Genomic DNA, 22,012 nt, shown 5'->3' on the forward strand with positions numbered 1-22,012 from the left:
TGAATCTGGCTTTCCCATTGACTTTGCTTGTAAGAAAGTCGCACATGGGGATCACATGACTGGGACACTAATAATTATGACTCAGTTGCTAAGCATCTGAATTTTGATCATGTGACCATGGGGATTGTCATGGCTGTTGGATCCTGATTCGGAGGAGGAGTTGGAACCGGGCTGTCTTAACAGGGAGGGCACAGTCCCCTCCAAATGAGTGGAGAAGCCAGGGGCTGAGGACGAGGCAGTCCCAAGTTTGTCTTAGCAGTGGGTGGTGACGGCCAACTGGAGAACCATCTACAGGAGTGGAGCAGCTGCAGAGGGTCAGCGCAGATAACAGGCTCCAGACCACCTCTGATGAGGAACAGCTGCCTCCCTCACCTGATCTGTGGGTGAGAATAGGCACAGAGGCGGCCAGTGAGGCTGATGGCGAGTAAGCAGCTCCACCCCTTCTCCCAACGAACATCTGGGGAAAGATTATTGAACCAGATGCTGGAGGAAGTCTGTTTGTCAGGAACACCTGTTTGCTTTGATGTGCACCTTCCTGGCTTTCTGGAACCCTGGATCGCGTTTCTTGGCTCTGAACTTTGGGCTTCATTCGTGGACTTTGGAATTGGCTCCCTGACTTCGGACTTTTGGATCATGCTTTGATTTTTGGGAACTCTGGGCTTGTGTGGGAGACTTGGTACTTGTGGGTACTGTTACTTCCCTCTTGTCTTGTGGGTCAGCTAAGACTTAGTTTGTGGAACCAAGGAATTCAGACTGAGGAAAAACTGAGGGCTGGGGTGGAGGTTCACTGGCACCATTGGTAGGTCTTTTGATGCTGTGATAAGTGAGCAATAAATGGACTCTACTTAACCTCTCTACCTTGCCAGTATGACTTGGGCCAGAACTGAAATGCTGCAATGGTTAAGTGTGAAAATGGTCAAGTCACTTTTTTCAGTGCCATTATAACTTTGGTCATTAAATGAACTGTTGTAAATTGAGGATTACCTGTACATATTTTTAAGGGTACATGGAGTACATGGACTTGCCCATATCCCTTTTTTGCTCATGAAGCTATTTTATTGGCAAGTGGGTCTGAATTATTAAAAACATTACATATTGCATACAATACTACTGTTTGCTATTATTATTTTGCAAAGTTGTATATTAATTATAATAGGTAATTTTTGGTTTGCTTTTCACAAACTTTAATTCACATAATTACTTAAATTTTAAGACAGAATATTATATAAATATCAGGACAGTACGAAAGCTAAAACTTTAGGACCTTTACGGTGAACAGAAATAAATTTAAAAGCAATCCAATTTTTCTTATATATAGCATTTGTACTTAGTTCATCCTAAACTGAACCAATTTTTATCAGTTTATACATGATATATACAAATACTTTAGCTAATCTCAAAACATGTAATCCTGGAAGTATTTTTCAGAATAGATAAAGCAAAACAGGAAATGCAGGATGTTTCATGCTTGACTGAAACTGCCCAGTTTTTGTCCCATAACTGCCTATGGTTTAATGCCTGACTTGAAATAGTTCTTACAGAAAGTTTGTTCTATAAGATAGTTTATGCCATCCAGACTGTTTTTGTACTTAAAGGAAATTATGCAGAGATTTTGACTAAGTAAATATATTATACCACAATAGTTATCTCCATTAATAACATTCATAATTTTTATAGATCATATCCTTCCTTGAACTTCATATAGCTACAATCTGAAAATGATTGGCACAAATCTTTGGTATATTAAATGTTCAACAACAAAAAAAAAATAGCTGCATCAAAAATTACATTATAACTATCACCATCACATAAATGATTTTATTTTAAAGGTTTTTTTAACTAAGTATTTACATCTGGTGCAGTAGTCTTAGGGCAAGTCCATTACTTATCCGGTGAATTTATTTTTAAATTACAGATGTATGTTTTTTCACAAAACTCAGAAGAGGATCCTGAAATTACTATAAAAGTCCAGCCAGACAGTTAATATTTTGTTAATTACATGCTGTTCCGCCAAGGTACTACGTTAATGAATATTTGTATTCAGTCTTGATCAGAAATATGCTGTACCTCTACTTCTACTGTTTGAATAGCTTCTGTAACCTCTGTTATTTTCTGTCCTTGTTGTTGTGCTAATACATAATTGACAACTTGCATGATACTTTGGTCAGAAAGAGTAGAAACTGTTGAACACTCTTCGGTAGCTGCAACAGTGTCAAGTGTTTCTTCAGTAATTACTACAGTCTCGATCTCTTCAGTACAGACCTCTGTTTCTTGTTCTGGCGCATCCGATGTTAAAATACTGATGGCATGTTCGACTTGAGTCCCCTGATTATGAAACTGAAGAGTGTCCTTTTCCAGCATGATTTTACAAGGTACATAATCCCGGTGAAATTTAGTCATGTGCTTTCTTAAGGTACGGGCATCTATGTAGGCTTCATTGCATACTGGACATACATAAGGTCTTTCTCCAGTGTGTGACCTTACATGACGTTTTAAGGAACGTGCATCAGCCCAAGCAACACCACAAGTTAGACACTCAAAAGGTTTAACACCTATTCAACAGAAACAGAAAGAAAGCATTTACTAATCTTTAAAAGTGAAAATTACTATAAAAATGATTAAGATAAGATTTTCTCACAGCCAGTAAGTTCATTATAATATAAGCCTTTATATAGTCATTTTGCATAGAGAAATCTTGACAGGTCATCTATAAACCCAGGATATTTAGGGTTAATAAATATTTTTTAGTGTTAAAATACAGAAAAATGGCATTCCTTCCCATCTATTTGTATGTTACTGTGATTACAATTTAAAAAGCTAGTTTTAGACAGATAAAAAAAAAATATCAACTTGCAAATAGAAAATCTGTTCAGATACATAATTTATAATTAGCTAATTATCTTTACCTTCAATCAGAAATGTAGAAATTAAACAGTGCTAGGACTGGATTCAGTTCTCCACAGATTCTGATTTAAGTAAATCATGGGATTTGTGGGAATCTGTCATCCATTTTTCCATACAAAAGTGAAAGAAAACAATAGGGCAACTGCAAACACAGCCTATCTGTTTCAGCTCTCTCATCTTTCCTAAAGCCAAACTATGCTTATATAGCCATCTTTATTATTTAATCATTAAATGTAAATATTGCCTAATCCCAGTTAAAACCATTTGAAATAAATAAAAACCAATAAAAAAATATTGAAATGGAAAAATACCATAACAAACAAAAATAAAAAATAAAGATGGCAAAAATTACATAACTAGAGAGAAATTAAAAAAGAAATAGATGCACACAAACCAAATCTACCAAAGACTAACAGAAGAAAAGAGTCTCACATTCATTTCTATCGTGTTGCCACTGACTCTGAATGGTTTACAGGAGATGGAAACATGAGTATGCTTCAGACTAGCACTGATGATGTTATCTAGTTTGGGTAATGAAACATCTGCAAGAAAACAACCAAGCGCAGAGAACACCAAGGACGCCTCAAACATGAACATATCCATAGTCTTCGAGTACAGAAAACAATTTAAAACAAAATAAAATAAACCATAAAGGAAGCCAAATGAAAGTAGCAGTAAAAAGTAACAATTACTTTAAAAGTAAAAAGATTACTAAAGAACCTAGGTAGTTGGAACACATTTGAATTCAACAAGGAGGATGTTATGACCCTGCTGGACTAGAAATGGGAAGAGACAGAAGAAGTAGAGTCAGGGGTTTCTAGAGATAATAGCTTTCCGGAGGGTGTAATTTCAGCAGTGTTGAAGTCAATTAACTCCATTCTGGCTAAGGCAAGCCTCTCAGGCTCCGAGGTTCACCCACCCAGTCCCAAGCAGAGGCATGCTTTAAACACAGAGGACTTCATTCTGGCCAAGGAGGAGGCTGGCAGAAGAACAGAGACTACTGGGTAATGTACAGTATCTCAGCTGTGGGCCTGTGTGGTGGCTCCACATGACTTATTTATTGGCTAAACTCCGTGAGGAAAATTCTGAAAACAGCTTTTCAAGCCTCAGCTCTGCCATGTTTACCTTGTCGTGCTGTGTTTGGAGGTCTGGATTCTACCCCACCTTGTCTCTCATCTTTTCCCCTGGATTTATTGTTTGTTTATTGAATTGTGGTCTTAACTTGTGCCAAGCCTTGACTACAATACAGTTGTCATCTTTAGCTATAGAGAAAAGGGACTCTTTCCACCAAAAATTTCTATCCAATTTGCATATTTCTGGACTAGAAAGCATCAGCTTGCTATCCTGTTGGCTGGCACAGAAAAGAAGTGGCAATTTGATTTTTACAAGGGGGCGATTCCAGAGAATTGCCACTGCAGAGCAGCAGTTCTTGCCTTCAGCTCCCCTCACTTCCTAAAAGTGGAGAACTGAGCATTTCTCCTTGGATGACTTAACAGGTTGGGACAATTCAGGTTTCATATAAAGTTAGGTGCATCAGCTTTTTCTTATCAACTTTAAAACCTTCTAAGTTTAAAATTAAATAACAGTTTTGTGAATGTCATTCACTCCTTTAGGAAAGGTGTAATTCAAAATTTTAAGGAACACATGACATGTTCCCATATATTCCTAATATGGTTTTATTCCATAAGACTGGTATAATGAAACCCAAAAGTTACTTTTGGAATCCACCTTCTCTTATTGGTTAAAGTCACTTTTTTTCCCTTGTGGGCTTAATAGTTCTTATTTTAAGTGATGACATTGTTTCATCTTGAGGTAGGCCATTGCATGAGAAACAGAAATGCTGTGGTAATACCAATGATGGGATATGAACATGCAGAGGCAGCTTCTAAACTGCACATCAAGGATATGGAAGCCTAATAAGATCTGGCTGCCATACTCAGAGACATGTTTTGGGGCACTCACTTGGCTTTTTCAAGCTAAATAACTGCTCCCAATTTCAGAAGCACCCTGTCCCTGGCAAGATTTAGTGATCTCCCAACAGCTGTATCCAGGGGGAAACTACAGGACATCACATTTGAAGAAAGGCTTTGTCCCTGCGGTGAAGTGGTCCTTGAAACACTAACCCATGACTTTTATACTGTTTCTATTACAAAGATATCCAGTTTAAGTTAATAATACCCCTCTACTCAGATTTGAAGACCACACAGATCCCTTTTACTTACAATTGCTACTAGTATTATCTAACCCAGGGGTGTCAAAGTTGATTTTATTGAGGGCTGCATCAGGGTTGTGTTTGACATTGGGGGAGGGGGGGGCTGGAGTGGGCGTGGCCAGGGTGGGCATGGCCAGATCAGTGTCACTCGTGTTGAGGGCCTGTGATGGCCTAAGCGCTCTGTCAGAGAAAATGGGCTCCTGAGCTCCGTTTTCAGCTGCGACGGCCTCCTGCAACCCTCTGCCAGCGAAAATGGAGCTCAGGAGGACCTAGACCTCCTAAGCTCTGTTTTTGCTGGCAGAGGCACTGCGGGCCGGTCCTTTGCTGTTTCCAGGGCGGCCCCCGTACCAGATCTAAGCACCCCGCAGGCCGGATCTGGCCCTTGGGCCATGAGTTTGACACCCCTGATCTAACTAATATGCTCTTATTTCTCTTAATGAGGCTAAGTTTTGTTTTTAGTGTTTGTTTTTAGTGTCGGCAAACAATGCCAACTGGCGACACCCAGGGAGAGAGCCTTCTCTGTGGGGGCACCAGCCCTTTGGAATGAGCTGCCCCTAGAGCTTCGTCTTAGCCCCGACCTGCGCACTTTTTGCCGTGCCCTTAAGACCCTTCTGTTTCAGCAAGCCGGACTGTCCTAATATGAATTTTAAATGGGTGTATGTGTGTTTTAAATTGATGGCCAAATTTCATATATCTGATTTTAATTGGTTTTAAATTTTATAAATTCATGTGTTTTAATATGGCTGTACACCGCCCTGAGTCCCTCGGGAGAAGGGCGGTATAGAAATTTAATAAACTTAAACTTAAGTTTTGTTTTATTTTTGTAAAACAATCACTTCTTTACCGCTAGTTTCATTGAGTTTAATTGTGATTCTTATTTGCTGTCTCACTCTTTGATTTACAGCTGGTCCCTGATTGTAATAAATATCTTATCTTGAATATCTTTAGAAAGGTGCTGTTTTTTAAAATCAGACTTGTTTCATTTACCTTCATGGTTGTTCATATGTCTTCTGTACTCCCGAAGCTGGGTGAATTTTCTCCCACAATGTTCACAAACACGCTCCAAATTTTGTTTTGCTCTTCCTTTCTTTCCATGAGTGGCTTTTTTAACATGCCTCCTGTACAAAGCTTTTTCATAGAACTCTTTGCCACATACATTGCATCTAAACACAAAGAAAATAACAGCTTGATAAAGTACAAAAAACATACCTTTTAAATGCTAATTTAGTATTTGAATAGACTATTGTAATAAAAAAATGTTAAAGTGCTTACCATTTCTGAAAGTAAGGACACGTGAAAGTGGAGAACTAGTATTAAAAAGCTAGTATTTTCTAGAAAGCTCAGAGAGACAATGGGGCTCTTTATATACCTATCAATGATAGTTTTAAAAAAACTCTATAACAATATACAAATACAATAATTAAGGGTGCAGTATTAGATGGTGTGCTTTAAATAAAGCAAAACAGAATTCCTGCTCAGATATACAACAATATAGTTTCATCTTGTCTCAGCAATAATGTTTGATTCAGGAACACCCTTTTTTATGATTTCTTTTCTCAGTTCCAATGGCAAATAGTTTCCAATTGAAGTCTGGAAAAGATAAGGGAGCGGGCTGACTATAACCCTAAATTTTATGCAAGTCATGCAGAGTTCATTAAAAAAAAAACCCTACTTTTTCAGCACCATCTTGCTTTTTTCCTCATTTGCAAACTAGCAATAACTCTATGTATTTTTGTTGACCAGGAACTTTTTGTGCCCAAATAACACTGCAAAACTTCCATTGATATCATATTCTCACTCCACAAGATGCATCTTTCTCTTGATCCTTGAAAGCAAGCGCCTTGAAAATTGGATGAGCACAGACTGCATTTTTCAGTTACATAAATTAAACAGAAAAGTTTTAGAGAATGTTTTCTTACGTAAAGGAGATTGAAGCCGATATACCGTGTTTCCCCGAAAATAAGACACTGTCATATATTTTTTTTGCCACCAAAAAAGGCACCAGGTCTTTTTTTTTTTTCTTCAGGAGGGGTGGGGGGAGATGTCTTCCACTGACTCACCACACTTCGCATGTCACCCTCGGCCTCTTTTTCGCTATCAGAGGCCTTCAGGAATTTCTTGGTCTGGCAAGGCCAGCAAGGCTTTCCTGAAGGCATCTGCAGTCAGTAACAGAGCTCCAGATCAATCCGGAGCTCTGTTATCAGCTACAGAGGCCTTCAGGAAAGCCTTGCTGGCTGCAGAATAAATGGCCCAAGGTGTGCAAGGCCTGGCTGCAAGTGTCTGAAGGTAAGTTAGTAGGGCAGCTCCACCCCCATCCCCACCCTACCTTAATTTTTACCTGTGCACCCTGGAATGGGCGGTGTCTTAATTAGGTCTTATTTTGGGGAAAGGCTTTTATTGGGCACATGTGTAAAAATCAAGCTAGGACTTATTTTCTGAGTAGGTCATATTTTCGGGAAAACACAGTAGGAAGGAACTTCTACTTTGTTACAGGAGCAATTTTAAAAGAATAGTTGAAATCAAAACACTAAATACATTTGATACCTCAACTACTGATTAGACTGCTTTGTTCAAGCCATTATTTTTTCAGTTTACTATCTGCAACTGTAAATAAAAGTTTGCCATATCAACTGTTTTTCTTTTTTGCTACAAAAGGTCAAGGTGACATTGTCACTAGTCACTAATAAGAATAAATAATGTATTATTGATTTCCTAAATTCCAAGAACTATGTATTGATTGATTTTATTAGCGTTAGAGGTTATCTAACTCCAATTAATCAGGTGGCTTACAATGTTAAAGTAAGAGAAAAATTTCTTTTACATTTTTATTCTTTCATTGGTATCTGGTTTGAATACATTATGAAATATTAGTAGAATAACAGAATTGGAAGAGACCTTAGAGATCTAGTCCAACACCCTGCTCACCTTGTGACCCTAATATTGGATTTTATGGAAAAATAAATCTAAATCATTTTGAAAGTCAACTGGAGCATAAATAAGAATATTTTACTATTTTCCAAACTGTGGAAAAACCTCAAGGAAAACCTTTTCTTATATTCCATGATAATTAACTTTACTAAAAAAATGTTTTAGTCAAAAACGTTTTAAATATAAGTAATGATAACTAGTGGAGTGATACAGTATATAGGAAAGCTGATGTAGTTCAAAATAGCTCTCCAACCTGCTAGCAAAAGTGAAATACTAGAACTAGAGTCTTGTGAAATTCTTATGTAATCTCATAGCTCATCATCCACTTACAATACATCATCTTTTTAATTTTCTGATTTGCAAAGAGTTCTGCCTTACCAAGAGTTCTTAATAATTCAAAAGCTAAATACTGAAAGTCTAAATCTACAAACAGATTGATGGATATAATCAGATTTATACAGTTTTGGCAGAGTTTGCTGAAATTGAATAAATTGGTAAATAGATTGCCTAAATAAAAAAATCAAAACAAAATATTGAGGCAAAATAAAATGAGCTTTTTCAGTAATTTCATTGGGTATGATGTTTTTTGCATTTAAAAGTTATCCCATCACATGAGCAAAATTACAGGTTACATAAAGTTGTCATTTAAATCTAAGTATTTGCAGCCAAGAGTACCCAGCTTTGTTTACCTGTATGGATCAGTAACAGAATGTGATTTTACATGAGAATACCAATCTTTCTTCCAACTATAGCATTTCCCACAAAATTGACATTGAAAAGGTTTCACTCCAAGATGTTTGTTCATATGCTGGCGGAGATCCCGGGGTTCATAGAAACTTTTCTCACACCTGAAATTAGATTTGTGATGAATAATATAGAGTACATGTATATAGTCCTTAGTAAAGAAGAGAGAAAAATGTTACCACAGTGCAGCCATGTGTATACATGCATTAATACTATTATTTCATATTTGAAAACAATCCCTATAAAAATATGAAACAATTTGCCTGTGCTACAAAATAGTTAATTATCTATCAGATTATGAAAAAAGGAATGATTCTAAAGTAGTTAACTTTCCAGAATTGTTTACAAAACTATTCTACAGCCAATATTGCTACTTTACTCTGGAATAAATAACATCTAAAAAAATGGTTCCAATTTGTTTTCTTTGGAATAAACTATTTCCATGCACTATTCAATGGAAAAATAAGATTCATACAATTTTAACAAGCAAGAGCAATAAGTGAAAATAAGCAAATATGTAATTATTAGTTGAATTATTATTATATTAAGGAACCCAAGAGGTACTAAAACAAAGAGCATTGGTAAGTTCAAAGACACTAAGGAATAAGGAATTAAAAAAATTAAAGAAATCTAATGGAGAACCCACTCATTCAGATAAAAAGATTTCTAGCTCACTGAGCACTGAATTTACCTGAAAGCTATACAATGTTTAGTGTCAATATGGAATGAGAGCAAAATACTATACTTGAAACTACTTATATAATACAAATATGGTTGGCTGAAATCCTGAACAGGAGAATTCCCTTTAGGGAATTCCGTTATGGAGACTGCTGAAAAGACTAAAGCTGAGCTCCTGTTATAAGAAAACAATAAGGAGAAGAATAAAGAATAAAGAAATTAGAATTAGAATGTTTGAAATGTTTTTAAGGGGCAAAAATTCCAGCCAAAACAACCTAATAATGCTGAAGAGAAAGATTTAGATCATGGCTATCTGGAACCGTGAACAATGCTACAATATAATAGCTTAAGTCATACTCTAAAAATACCTAATAAAAATGGTATTACAATTCTAATCTAAAGACTGCCTATTACAAATTTTTTCAAAGTTCTTAAAAATTTTATAATAATTCAATCAATTAAGTTGAGATGAAATTTAAAGGAAATTAACATAATTTAAAAAATGCACTGTCAGATAGATAGAAAATGAAATATGTCACTGTAGGTTTGTATGTATGTATATATAATAATAGAAATTAGTTAGTAGTTGAAGTCGTTTATTGTATATGTATATGTAAATTTGTTCTTTGATTAAGTTAACTTTTAACTTAATCAAGCTTTTGTATGTTTTAAATGTTTTTTTAAGAATGAATAAAATCAATCAATTAAGCAATTTTGGCTTTCACCAAGAATAAGATGGATAATCACTTATTACCTACCAAGATTAGCCAAACTACTTTCAAACCTTTTAAAATCTTAATTATACTTACTGGTTACACTGATAGCCACGGATTTCAGGTTTGGGCTGATGTTTCTTTAAGTGTTTACTAAGTCCTGAAGCTCTATGAAAAGATTTTCCACAGTGTGAACAGAAGTATTTTGATTCTCCTGAAAATGATAAAAAGTATCTGTGATATATAGCTGGACATACTACAGATCACATGCAACTTCCAAAGGCTCCTAGAGCTGACATCTGATGACAATCTGGCAAAAAGAGAAGTAACTGTCCCCTGATTATTGATAGGAAACAAAATATTCACATTCTATTAATTATCTTAACACACAAACTTTCTAAAACTCAAATAAATAATCCAACTCCCCTTTCTCATATTACCTCCCCCCCCGACACATCTTAATCTTCTCACTCAAATATAGAGCATAAAAAAGCTGACTTCAAAGACTCTGCCCAAAGATGTGTAGAATGCTTCACTTTCTTTATTGAAGTCACTTATACTTAAAAATGTGGCTGTAGTTAAGCATACATGTTTTATACATTCCTGAAAACTGGCTCTATACTTCGATACATTCTTTTTGAGCTTGTTTGGAGGTTTCAACAGGTAACACAGTCTCTACAACCTCAGAATGAATAATGAAATACTGGTCCCATACAGATTGTTGCCCAACCCCACTGAGCATTCAGTCCTGGAAATAGCAAGGGAAGAAGCCAGCCAGTCCAGCTGACTCAACCCTGGCAATCAATGAGGTGAACTGTCACAGTTAGAGACTACATTTAATTTACTCAGTTAACAGGCTTGATATCACTGGTTGTTAAATATAGCTGGTTTCTAGTCTTAAAAAACCACCCATATAAATTCCCATTGATTGGCATTTTGGCCAGACTGATGTTTAAAGCATGTTTACTACACAGAACCAACTTTGTGTAGGAGTTTTTTGGATGTATAAAATTATAGAAATAAAGTGAAAGAGGAAACCCATTAGATTGAGAAGTGACATTATAGTCCTTTTTACATTATTTTATTTCTGGCATTAATTAATAATGTGTGTCATTTACCTGTGTGAATGCTTACATGCTCCTGAAGGCTTCTTTTTGTGACAAAGGACTTGTCACACAATTCACACTTAAACTGCTTTTGTGCCTCATGCAACACAAGGTGCATCTTTAAACCATGTTTGTAGGTAAATGACTTTCCACAAATCTATTAAATAACGACATCACAAAAATAATATTGTCTTTCAAGGTGAACAGCAATACACTAAGATGAAGAAAGTTTCACTGAATCTGCTTATACTGCATGATCCATAAGTACTTGACATTTTTTCCTAGGGCTAGCATTCTTTGGAAAATTAGATTAGGACTGTGAGATCTGAATTGCACAAAATCCATACAACTATTCAGGGACAGTAAAGACATCAAAAACACAGATCATTGTACTTATAATAGCAAAGACATCATTCAAACTGTGCAGAAGGCAATGGTAGTGGGATTCAAAGAAGTTGGATAGAAAGAGTATCAACTCTTTGGAACTTTGGTATTGGAGAAAACTCATGAGAATACCATGCACAGCCAAGAAAACAAATAAATGGATTGCTGAACTAATCAACCCAGAGTTCTCACTTGAGAGACAAATTATCCTTCTTTAAAATATTTTTTGTTGTTGTTGACCATCCAGACATGCAGTTTGATTTGGGCAATCTTATAAATCAAATAACTAAATAAATAACTAAATAAATGTCTTACTTCAGATGCATTATGCAAAGACTTAGTGCAGAGGTCTCCAACCTTGGCAACTTTAAGACTTGTGGACTTCAAAGCTGGCTGAGAAATTCTGGGAGTTGAAGTCCACAAGTCTTAAAAGTTGCCAAGGTTGGAGACCCCTGACATAGTGCTTTGAAAATACTCTGATGCTGGGAAATATGGAACGAAAGGAAAGGAGAGGATCAGCAAGGTAGTTGTAGCGGTAATAAGTGCACTGTTGGAAGACCTAAAGGACCAGGTTAGGGACAGACTGCAATGGGGAAAAAAATCTATCTATGATTGCTATGATTTGACAATGTTTTCCATACCTGAAGAGTCTGGGAGACTAACAATCAAAATAATTCCATAGATTGAAAACAACCATCTCGAAAATAAATAAGCTCACTTACAATATAAACAGCATTTACAATAGTAGAACTATCCAGAAATATGCAAAATCATGCACTTGTCAATGTCAAACATTTATCACAGTATGCCCTCTACTTGCACTAGATGAAACAACAGATGTTAACTGCTTTCCTAAAATTCAGGAGGAAACAAATTGGACCTCGAAGGAAAAGAATTCCAAAACTTACTTTCTACCAGAGAAAGTGCATTAACATTGAAGTGAAGGAAACAGGTTTTTTTTTACCTTACATGCATGTGGCTTTACACCTGTATGTTTCAACATATGGATTCGCAAAGAATAGAGTTTAGGCAAACTTCTTCCACATATATCACAGATAAATTCTCGCTTAGTTCTTCCCTTCGTGGCAGCACCACTTTCTTCTATATTAGCAGTTGCAACAGTCACTTCATTTTTTTGGGTGTGACGAACAAGGTGAGCTCGCAGTGAAGCACCATACTGGAACTCTTTTTTGCATAGCTAAGGAAACAAATATTTGACTTCTTGTGAGAAATTTTATTTAAAAAATAGGGATATAGGGATGGTGTGTGTGTGTGTGTGTGTGTGTGTGTGTGTGTGTGTATTCACATACAACTGAAACTATAATGTATATGTTTCAATTGAAAGATAAAAGATGTACTTTCCGCTCTGGGAAAATCAAATGTTGATTAGCCAGATATGTCTAATCAACTCTATTTACATTTCCCAGACTTGGAAATGGCCACCCACTTGCAATGTAATGCTTCAAACCATGGATCTTGATCATTATAAAATAAGGACTGAAGTGTATGTTCAAGAACTATTATCAGGTTAAACTTGGCATTCAAAGAATATCTTAACACTATCATAAGAATCTTTACTCATAATACATTTTACCAAGTGCTTACTGGGCATTTATAATTTTTCGTCCTCTCATGCTTCAATGTGTGCATTATAAGAGCATAACGTCTCTGGAAAATCATCCCACATTCACTGCATTTGTGTTGAGCTTCTGCCTCACTGTGTTCTATAATCTCTCTTTTGGGTTGCTTCATCTTCTTGCCTCTTTGCACTAGCTTCATAGCAACCTGATTAAAAAATTGATATTTAACATTAATATTAGTTATACAGAAAAGAGAACCAACAACTCAAACATATTACCTGCAGAGAAACAACATACATGACCAGAAAAGCCAATCTTTTTTGAGTTAACTCCTAGTGACTTAATGAACATAACCATGTTGGTATTTTAACAATATAGAAGTTAGTTGCCATTATTTTCAAGTCATATTTTAAAAAATAGTGCAATGTAACTCATGGCTCTGATCTTTCCTGAAAATCTCCCATCCAAATTCCACTCAGTCATATTTAGCTTCCCAGTCCATCAGTTTAGCCAAATCATGCCTCTTACTATTGACATACAGCATAATCTCATAAACGGTAAATATTATTAGTTCTATCTAAGGGATAGGAAACAAAAATATTCAATCAATCTCAATAAAATTTGAAATGCATTTAAAAATTTGTATCTGTATTTGATGGAATATAAAAAAGTTGTTTGAAAGAATATAATCTGTATACACATTTTTTGTATATGCCCCTAACACATACAGCATTGAATTCTTAAGCATTTTTGAAGTAAATAAACCTCTCTGTCATACTATCTGCCCAACCAAGTTGATCTTACAAGATTGGTGGGCTCTGCGTTCCTTTGATTAAATCATGTCACCTATCAAGACCCGAGACATGCTTTTTCTGTGGGAACACCTGCTCTCTGAAATGAGGTCTCCTCTACCAAGATCCAGATGGCCCCAACTCTGATGTTTCTTAGAAGAGCAGTGAGGACCTAGTCCTTTACTCAGATCTTTGGTGAAGGAGACTGAGATCTCTTGCTTCATTCTAACTTATTTGTCCCACTTGCCATTTTTTCTTTTGATTGTTGTCAGCTGTCAATAGTTATTGAGAATTGGGTGGCACACAGGTTTAATTAACAATATCATACAGCTACCTCTCTTGAGGTAACATCTGTCCCTACTTCAATCAATTTGTCTACATATAATTGTTATTGTAATTGTCAACAGGAAAATTAAAATCTTTCTGTTGTACAGCTGATATACAGTATATATGGTTTTAAGGTTCTTTAAAGTCTAAGTATAATATCACTTTCTGGGCTTGCCAGAAGGAAAAAAATGTATTTGTAAAGTCTTACAACTTCAATAGATAGTCTTTATAGATAGTCCTGTCCACCCTCACACAATTCTTTTAAAAAACAGATTTTTAGCATACTTATACCTGCTGGATAGCTGATTTGGGGCCTGGCTTTCTGTTCTGTAGTTTTTTCTCAGTACCTTTGTGCAGTCGAATATAGCCACCCTCACTAACAGATCGCTGGCGAAGCTTGCTTTTATAAGTATCATCTTGACTAAGAGCTGTGGCCTCCGATTGTGATTGTGGACTGTCCTGCATTTTACAAGGCCGACCACGTTTTCGCTTAAGCCCTTCCTGGGAATCCTCAGCAGCAACTTCTGCATTTGCTTCACTGCTCACATTAAGTTCACTGTTCACATTTGGATCTCCATTTGTATTTTGATCAGCCTCATTTTCAGCCTGAGTACTAATAATAACTTGCTCTGCTACTGAAGGCTCAGTTTGCACCAGTGTTATAGTTTGATTTGTGGAACATTCCATTACTGGGGCTTTCTCTTCATTTTCTGTTGTTTCCAAAGCAGGAGTATGCACCGGGAGCTCAGGAGGATTCTTCGCAGGAGGCTCTGAAACAATTTGCAATGCAGTTTCAGACACAGTCATCTCTTCTGCCTCGGTATTTGAAGATGTTCCATTCACTGTTGCTACTGGATCTTCAGTAGATATTGCTTGCTCAGTGCTGGCAACAGGATTATCGGTGGCTTCGTTTTCATTCTGCTCTGAAGTAGTTTGAGCTACCTCTACTACTTGGACATCTCCTTTCTGGTATACGGTGATTTGTTTATCTTCCATCTGTTTGTGTACATTTTCACAGATTTCCAAGACTTCTGTCATGAGAAGATGCTGAGCTAGCTCAGCTACAGCTGCCATGTTACAAAAATCAAAAACTAATTCTGAAGTATAAGCAAATTCTAGCAAAGGGAGGAAACTGGCCTTCCGAAATCCTGCACATACACACACAAAACAAACAAAATTAGAAAGATTTGATGAAAGAATAGACCCTCACCATTTATTTTATAAAAACAGAAGTCTGCCAGTCTGATGAAAACTAAGGACAGGGTCTCTTTTCAATAGCTGTCACACATCTCAGGAATTCTCTACATAGAAATGCATTCATTGCTTATCTCTGTTTTAGGTAAACATTTGCTTCAGTGCTTTTCACTAATGTCATAAACTGCTATGATATAATTCTGTATTTAACATTACTATATAAAAATCATTTTAGTTATACTTAAATGTGGGTATATTAATAGATACACTATTGTAGAATAGGTCCCTTTTTATTCGGAAAGATAGGCCATAAATTTACTAAATAAATAAATCAGTGGACACTGTCCAAATTACTTCTATCAAATTAAATAAAAAGCACAACAAATAAACAAAAAATCCAAGCATCTTTTCTTTAGGAAAACTTGGCAGCATTTCTTTATATATTTTATATAGTTTATTGAATTGTCTTTTTAAAATCCTCATATTTAATAAACTCATTGATATGATACATTACCTGAAAGATCTACTACTGCTTCATGGCTGGAAACAGCTCCCTTTTCAATAAAAAGTTCTCTGAAGTATTCACTGTTGGCTGCCAAAATAGATTTATGTGCTTTGTACACTTCTCCCTCAATAAGCAAGGTAACATCACAGAACTGACTAGAAAGTCGCTGTTGGTTCAACTGATTCAAAACTGATTGAGAATGTTTTGGAGAAGATTGTTTCACAAGGCCTTTACTGTCGACCTGGCATCAAAAAAGACAGTCCATATTGTTACAATTAAAACAAACGAAAGTAAATTAAGTATCATCTTAAATCTGCTATGTATGAAAACTGTTTATGGTATAAATGTAAAATAAATTTCCATACTAATTATACAAGAACATTTACTTACAAATACAAGTTCATGCTTGGCTATTGGTTTCTTTTTCACTGGTTTTGGTGATGCTGCTGGCAGTGATGTGGAATTATTTATTTCATCATCTGTTTCATTACTATCTTCATGAGAAATTGCATCCAATCCTAGCTCTTCCAACATTTCAGAAGGGTCTGACAGTGATCTAGAACGATCTAATTTTTCCTGGCATTTGCTACATTCTTTAATATAATCTTTAACTTGCTTCAGGATACCTTAAAAAAAACACAAAACCTTTTTGTATGTATTGTTTTATTCATGCATAAATTGATATATTTAAATTAATTTTTCAACATTGGGCAGTTATTCGAAAACACTCATCCTTTACCTTTTATTTGGTTGCATGGAAACAGACTAAATCAGAGCCAATGTTTTTGCTTATTTTCAAATCTTCCTGCCATGTAAGGACTTCCATCAATTTTAGACCTATACTTTCTACAAAATGTACAAAATGAAATTTTCCATACTTATGGGATAGTATTGAACCAAAAACATATGGAGAAACAAAGCAGAGAGGATTCTTTACAAGTCATATTTTTTGTTCTGCCTATATAGAATGCTCTGGCTATTCACATCGCTACTACAAACTTTCTACCCTGAAATCCATAATTATGCAAAAAAGTCTGATTCATTAGAACTCATATCTGATAATTTACAGAAAATACCCAGCTTCCTTGTGTCTATATAGTAAGCTAATTTATGTAAATTAGGAGTCTTCTTGATTAGTGCTATATCAGATTTGAAGCTGCACGTCTGCCTTGCATTTTGTATTACAAAAAGAAAATGTGCTTAAAATTTAGAAAACCCTTATTTTATAAAAAAAGTTTTGTTTTTTAAATCATTGCTCTTCATTTGGGGATTACAGTTCACATCGTCTCAACATATGAGCTCAAAAGGCTCAAAAGGAACTTTAACAATGGCAGTCACTGAAGAGTCAATGCACATCAAAACCAAAGGTACTTTTTCAAGAGGCAACTGGACTTTCTTGGTGGATTTTTTTTTTTTTTTTGGAAGATGTGGAGCTTCTTATCCAAGAAGCTTCTTCAGCTCTGACTGGATGGTGGGAAATGGAAGGATTTATATTCCTTGAAGACAGTTGGGTCACTTGCCTTCTTTTTAAGTCCAGTTGTCTCTTGAATTAGAATTAGAATTTTTTATTGGCCAAGCGTGATTGGACACACAGGGAATTTGTCTTGGCGCATACGATCTCAGTGTACATAAAAGAAAAAGCACCTTTGGCACAACCATGACCTGGATGACTGAAACTCTCCGTAGACATGCCCATCAAATGTACCAATAATCCAAAAACAAAAAAAAAGCCTTTTAACCTAACCCAGTGTTTCTCAACCTTGGAAGCTTGAAGATGGGTGGACTTCAACTCCCAGAATCCCCCAGCCAGCGCTGCTGGCTGGGGGATTCTGGAAGTTGAAGTCCACCCATCTTCAAGCTACCAAGGTTGAGAAACACTGACCTAACCCGTTGATCAAATGAAGCCCTAAATGTTTTATCTGAGCGTTCAACATGCGGAATCATGCAGACAACGAGGTTCATTTCACAATGATTAGCCTTTGGTTAAGTGATCCAGGGGAAGGCAGCCGGTGAGCTGAACTGGCGTTTTTCGAGCAGGAGCTCATTCCCACGGAGATTCTCATCTTCGGCAACGAGCCTCGCAACTCCCTGGCCTCCGCGTTGAGCAGCTTCGAAAGAGAGCGCCTCGGTCTGACGAAGGCGGCGCTCAAGACCGGAGGTGGGGCGAGGAAGTCGCGCGTGTCACCGCGCCGCTGCGAGGCACCTCCGAACACACAGTCAGTCAGCCAGCCGGCATGCTCGGCTCGCCCGCTCCGCTGGTTCAAGACCGGTCACGCAGGGACGCCCCCCCAGCCCACGCCGCCGCTTCCTCCTCCCCTCCATCCCCACCCACCCAGCGCCTTTGCCTCACCTCGCCACCAGTAGCGCCTGGAGAGGCGCTGCCAAGTCTGCAAGCGGGTCCGGTGGGAGCCGTCAGTTTCCAGGTGGGCTGCCCGAATGAGGCGGGCGCGACGCTCGGCCTGCAGCACCACTTCGAGCTCGGCGAAGCGCTGCTGGTCCCGTTGCCGGCGCTGGTAGTAAAGGGTCCCGCCGCGCACCACATAGCAGGCGGCGGCCTTGCGGATCTTGCGCTTGACGTTGCCTTCGGTGCCCGGCGCGTAAGGCTCGCGCTCGTTGGTCAAGTAACGCAGGATGGCCAAGTAGCTCTCCTCGTTCGACATGGCGGGCGGGCAGGCGAGCGGCGGCCGGCGGACGCCCCCTCGTCAGCGGAGGAGGGGGGGCACTTCAGCCGCTGGAAGGAGAGAGTCCGATGCGGGTCCAGCTCTGTTTCGGGGATGGGGTGGGGTGGGGTTGAGCCCCCGGGTCCCCAGCGGAGGAGACGCGAGGGAACTCTCCGAAGAAGAGAAGCAGGCGTCGCGGGTGGATGGGTGGGTGGGTGGTGTCTCCTGTCACAGGTGTTAGAAAGGAGACCACTCGGAGCGAGCGAAGGGGAAAGCAAGGGGGAAGGGGGAATTACGGGAAGGGTTAAAATAAAGAAAAACCCGAAGCATCGGGTCCAGAAGGAATCGGGCCCCAGGAGGTGGAACTGGAGTTTCGCGGTCCTCGGCGACGGGTGGGAGGAAGAAGCTCGGGCAGCCGGATCAACGGAAAGACAAAATGGCTGCTGCACAAGCGGAAGTGAGGTCTGGGAAGATCTCGCCTAGCCCTTCGAGCGGAGGGAAGGGGAAGCGCTTTGAGGAGCGTCGCCATGCCGGAATCGGGCAAGCGTTGCCAGGGCCGTTGAAGATGGTTTGCTGTTTTAATACAGGCAGAGAGGTCGGCAGGAGTGGGAGACGGTTAATTACATGTAATACAGGCAAAATAATTTAAATTGCATTCAAGAAATGTAGTTCCTTTCTTGTATTGAAGTAACCAGTCTGCAAATCGCCGGCTTGGCTGAACTGGTCTGCCCGTAATTATTCTTAAAGCGCTTCCATGAGAATATGAAAGTGTCTTTAATTTGCAAGCTTCACAGCTTAACTTTGTAAAGTATCTTATTCGATTTGTTTCTTCAGTTTCTACAGAAGCCGAAAAATAATTACCGGAAAACGCGGTCAAAACTTTCTAATCTCCAAGCGGTTTGCAAAAAGGATTCCTATCTTTTTAAATTATTTTTCTTTCTCAATTGTTCGTTTGAATAATATGTAGCATACCCAGCTTGCAAATAAAATGTAATTAATTCATCGTATATAAGCAGTTATTTTAGGTTTTTTTCCCCAGATAAGGACTAGTCAGCAAACTTGGTTTCAGAATTCCCAGGTGATCATGTTTACCGCACATTTAGCACATGGCATTTCACCTAGATTTATAAAACACAATAAAATATCAATGTTAAAAAGGTGTATGTTCAAATACCAATGTCACTTCATTGAAGTGCAACATCGTGTACATAAAAAACAATAACCAGATACTGGACTGGTATATGCCCTCAGTTTATAGCCAGTCACAATGTGATCCAGTTTGACCTGGTACTGTATTCACCGAAGATACTATGCCCCATTTTTAGAGTCCCATGCAGATGCCGTGTGAGATGCGAGTCCTATTTTTTTTAAAATTTAATTTATATGCCGCCCTTCTCCGGAGACTCAGGGCGGCTTACAATGTGTTAAGCAATAGCCTTCATCCTTTTGTATATTTATACAAAGTCAGCTTATTGCCCCCACAACTGGGTCAATTTACCTACCTTAGAAAGGATGGAAGGCTGAGTCAACCTTGAGCCTTGGAGAGATTCGAACCAGCAGTAATTGCAGGCAGCTGGTCTTAATAACAGGGTGCTTTAGACCACTATACTACCAAGGCTATTCAGGATTGTCCACTGCTGACCTGGTAGTTCAAATCCTGGCACCTTTTTTGTAGGGTCATTTATGTCTTCCTATGTCTGGGCATTCAGAGACTCAATGGTTTTCTACTGAGAATATTCAAGTTGTCCCATTTTCAGGAGGCAACTGGATATTTTCTTGGAAGACGTTTCGCTTCTCATCCAAGATGCTCTGACAGGATGGTGGGGAGTCAAGAGCTGACGAAGCTTCTTGAATGAGAAACAAAACTTCTTCAGAGAAAAAACAAAGTCCATTTGCCTCCTGAAAAAGCACCTTTGGGATGATGACCCAGATGACTGAGAATCTCTACAGACAATGAGTTGCTAGGCAGATGTTGTGCAAGTGACGGAGTTTCCTGGATTTGAATCTTCCAGCTGATAAATGATGAAAGTCGCCTTGCACCAGTAGTTGTTCATAATTTTTCTGTATTCTCTCCCTAGTGCATTTTGCCTTTGTAAAACTGGCATGTTGCAGTACACAAATTTGACCCAATTATCAGAATACTGTAGGTCTGAGCCAAGTTCACAGATATCACTATTAAGTTACAATAGTTTACATTGCAGTGACACTCTGAATGCTATAGCCTAAAATATACAAAATTATTTTTTGAATATGTAAGCATCTCTGGAAGAGATTTTGTAATTGGAAGTATAAAAATTGTTTAACTTTAGGCTATACTAAAAATGTTTTCAATAGTATTTCTGCATCGTTACTTTGCCATTAACATCCCATAAAATGGCTTTATCAGCCTAAATAACAAGAACGAACACTACCAGACTAAATATTCTTAAATCTAAACAGCGTAAAATATTATTCATATTGTAAACAAAGATTATCAGTAACTTGGTTGGTGTAATATAAATTTCTCATTCTACTTTGGTATGTATAGGGTTACATTATGCATTGTTTAGGAAAAAATGCAATCTTAACAGTGTGAAAATATACAGTTGACTAAATTACATTCAATATTTTAAGGCTATATTAAGGATCTGTAATATAGAGCGGTAGTGTGACATAGTGGGGAAGATGCTTGGTTTCCACTTGAAAGGTTGAGTTCAATCCTAGGTAGGAAAAAATATCTGCTGCAAACTCCATGTAGGTGTCAGCATGAGTATCTGGCTAGTACACGGGCAGCTCCATCGTGTTGCCCTGAATAGGGACTACAGGGTTGCAAAAAGGGAGTTTTAAAAAATTATTATTAAGGATCTATAGTCTTTTCAAATTTATAAATCTAGTTGCTGAATTCACAACAAATATCTTGTAAATTCTGAAATTATAAATAAAATTGCTTTAAAATGACTATTTTGATTCATCAGTATCTCTTGATCATAAAAGTATATTGAATTATTTTTTTAAAAAACCCAGTGTTTTCCATCCAATTCTAAGACTTCAATAGGAATTTCAAAATCATAGATTTTCCCTTACATTGAAAAACAACTGGCAGAGCAGTTTTGCCATTATTCTATCTCCATGCAGAGAGAGAGAAGTGGTCACAAGTCCTTAATGGTAGAAAATTTAATTGCAATGCTTCACCAGAAATAGTTATGGCTGTGCAATGTTCAACTATTTACTGATCAGCTGCTGCTAAGATGGTTGAAATATTATGAAATTTATCCTGAGTAAACTAACAGTTTTCAGTGGCAAAATT

At 37.7% G+C, this 22,012-nt stretch overlaps 1 protein-coding gene across 2 annotated transcripts; it reads right to left on the bottom strand.

Annotated features, from left to right (window-relative positions):
* Positions 1 to 1,034: 1,034 nt before the first annotated feature.
* On the bottom strand, positions 1,035 to 21,657 carry ZBTB11 (zinc finger and BTB domain containing 11). 2 transcript variants are annotated; one of them, XM_034412664.3, is made up of 11 exons: positions 18,417 to 21,657; positions 16,457 to 16,692; positions 16,076 to 16,307; positions 14,659 to 15,515; positions 13,275 to 13,454; positions 12,634 to 12,867; positions 11,298 to 11,442; positions 10,276 to 10,393; positions 8,734 to 8,892; positions 6,104 to 6,279; positions 1,035 to 2,552 (listed from the first exon to the last, which is right to left on the bottom strand). In XM_034412664.3, the coding sequence occupies exons 1-11, from the start codon at positions 18,724 to 18,726 to the stop codon at positions 2,041 to 2,043; spliced, it is 3,159 nt and encodes a 1,052-aa protein (XP_034268555.2). In that variant the 5' UTR covers positions 18,727 to 21,657; the 3' UTR covers positions 1,035 to 2,040. The 2 variants fall into 2 exon arrangements, with proteins under 2 accessions (XP_034268555.2, XP_034268563.2); XM_034412672.3 differs by lacking the exon at positions 18,417 to 21,657 and adding an exon at positions 16,806 to 18,193.
* Positions 21,658 to 22,012: the final 355 nt, after the last annotated feature.

The sequence above is a fragment of the Pantherophis guttatus genome, chromosome 5 (assembly GCF_059756535.1).
Source record: "Pantherophis guttatus breed Tessera chromosome 5, ASM5975653v1, whole genome shotgun sequence".
In the NCBI taxonomy this organism is placed as follows: domain Eukaryota; kingdom Metazoa; phylum Chordata; class Lepidosauria; order Squamata; family Colubridae; genus Pantherophis; species Pantherophis guttatus.

Bases quoted from the DNA above. Each gene is read 5' to 3' on its own strand.
- ZBTB11 (XM_034412664.3), bottom strand. From the start codon at position 18,726: ATGTCGAACGAGGAGAGCTACTTGGCCATCCTGCGTTACTTGACCAAC. The intron at 16,693-18,416 runs GTGAGGCAAAGG...GTTTTTTTTAAG, and splicing joins CAGGCGCTACTGGTGGCGAG to GTATCCTGAAGCAAGTTAAA. The intron at 10,394-11,297 runs GTAAATGACACA...TATCATTTTCAG, and splicing joins GCATGTAAGCATTCACACAG to GAGAATCAAAATACTTCTGT.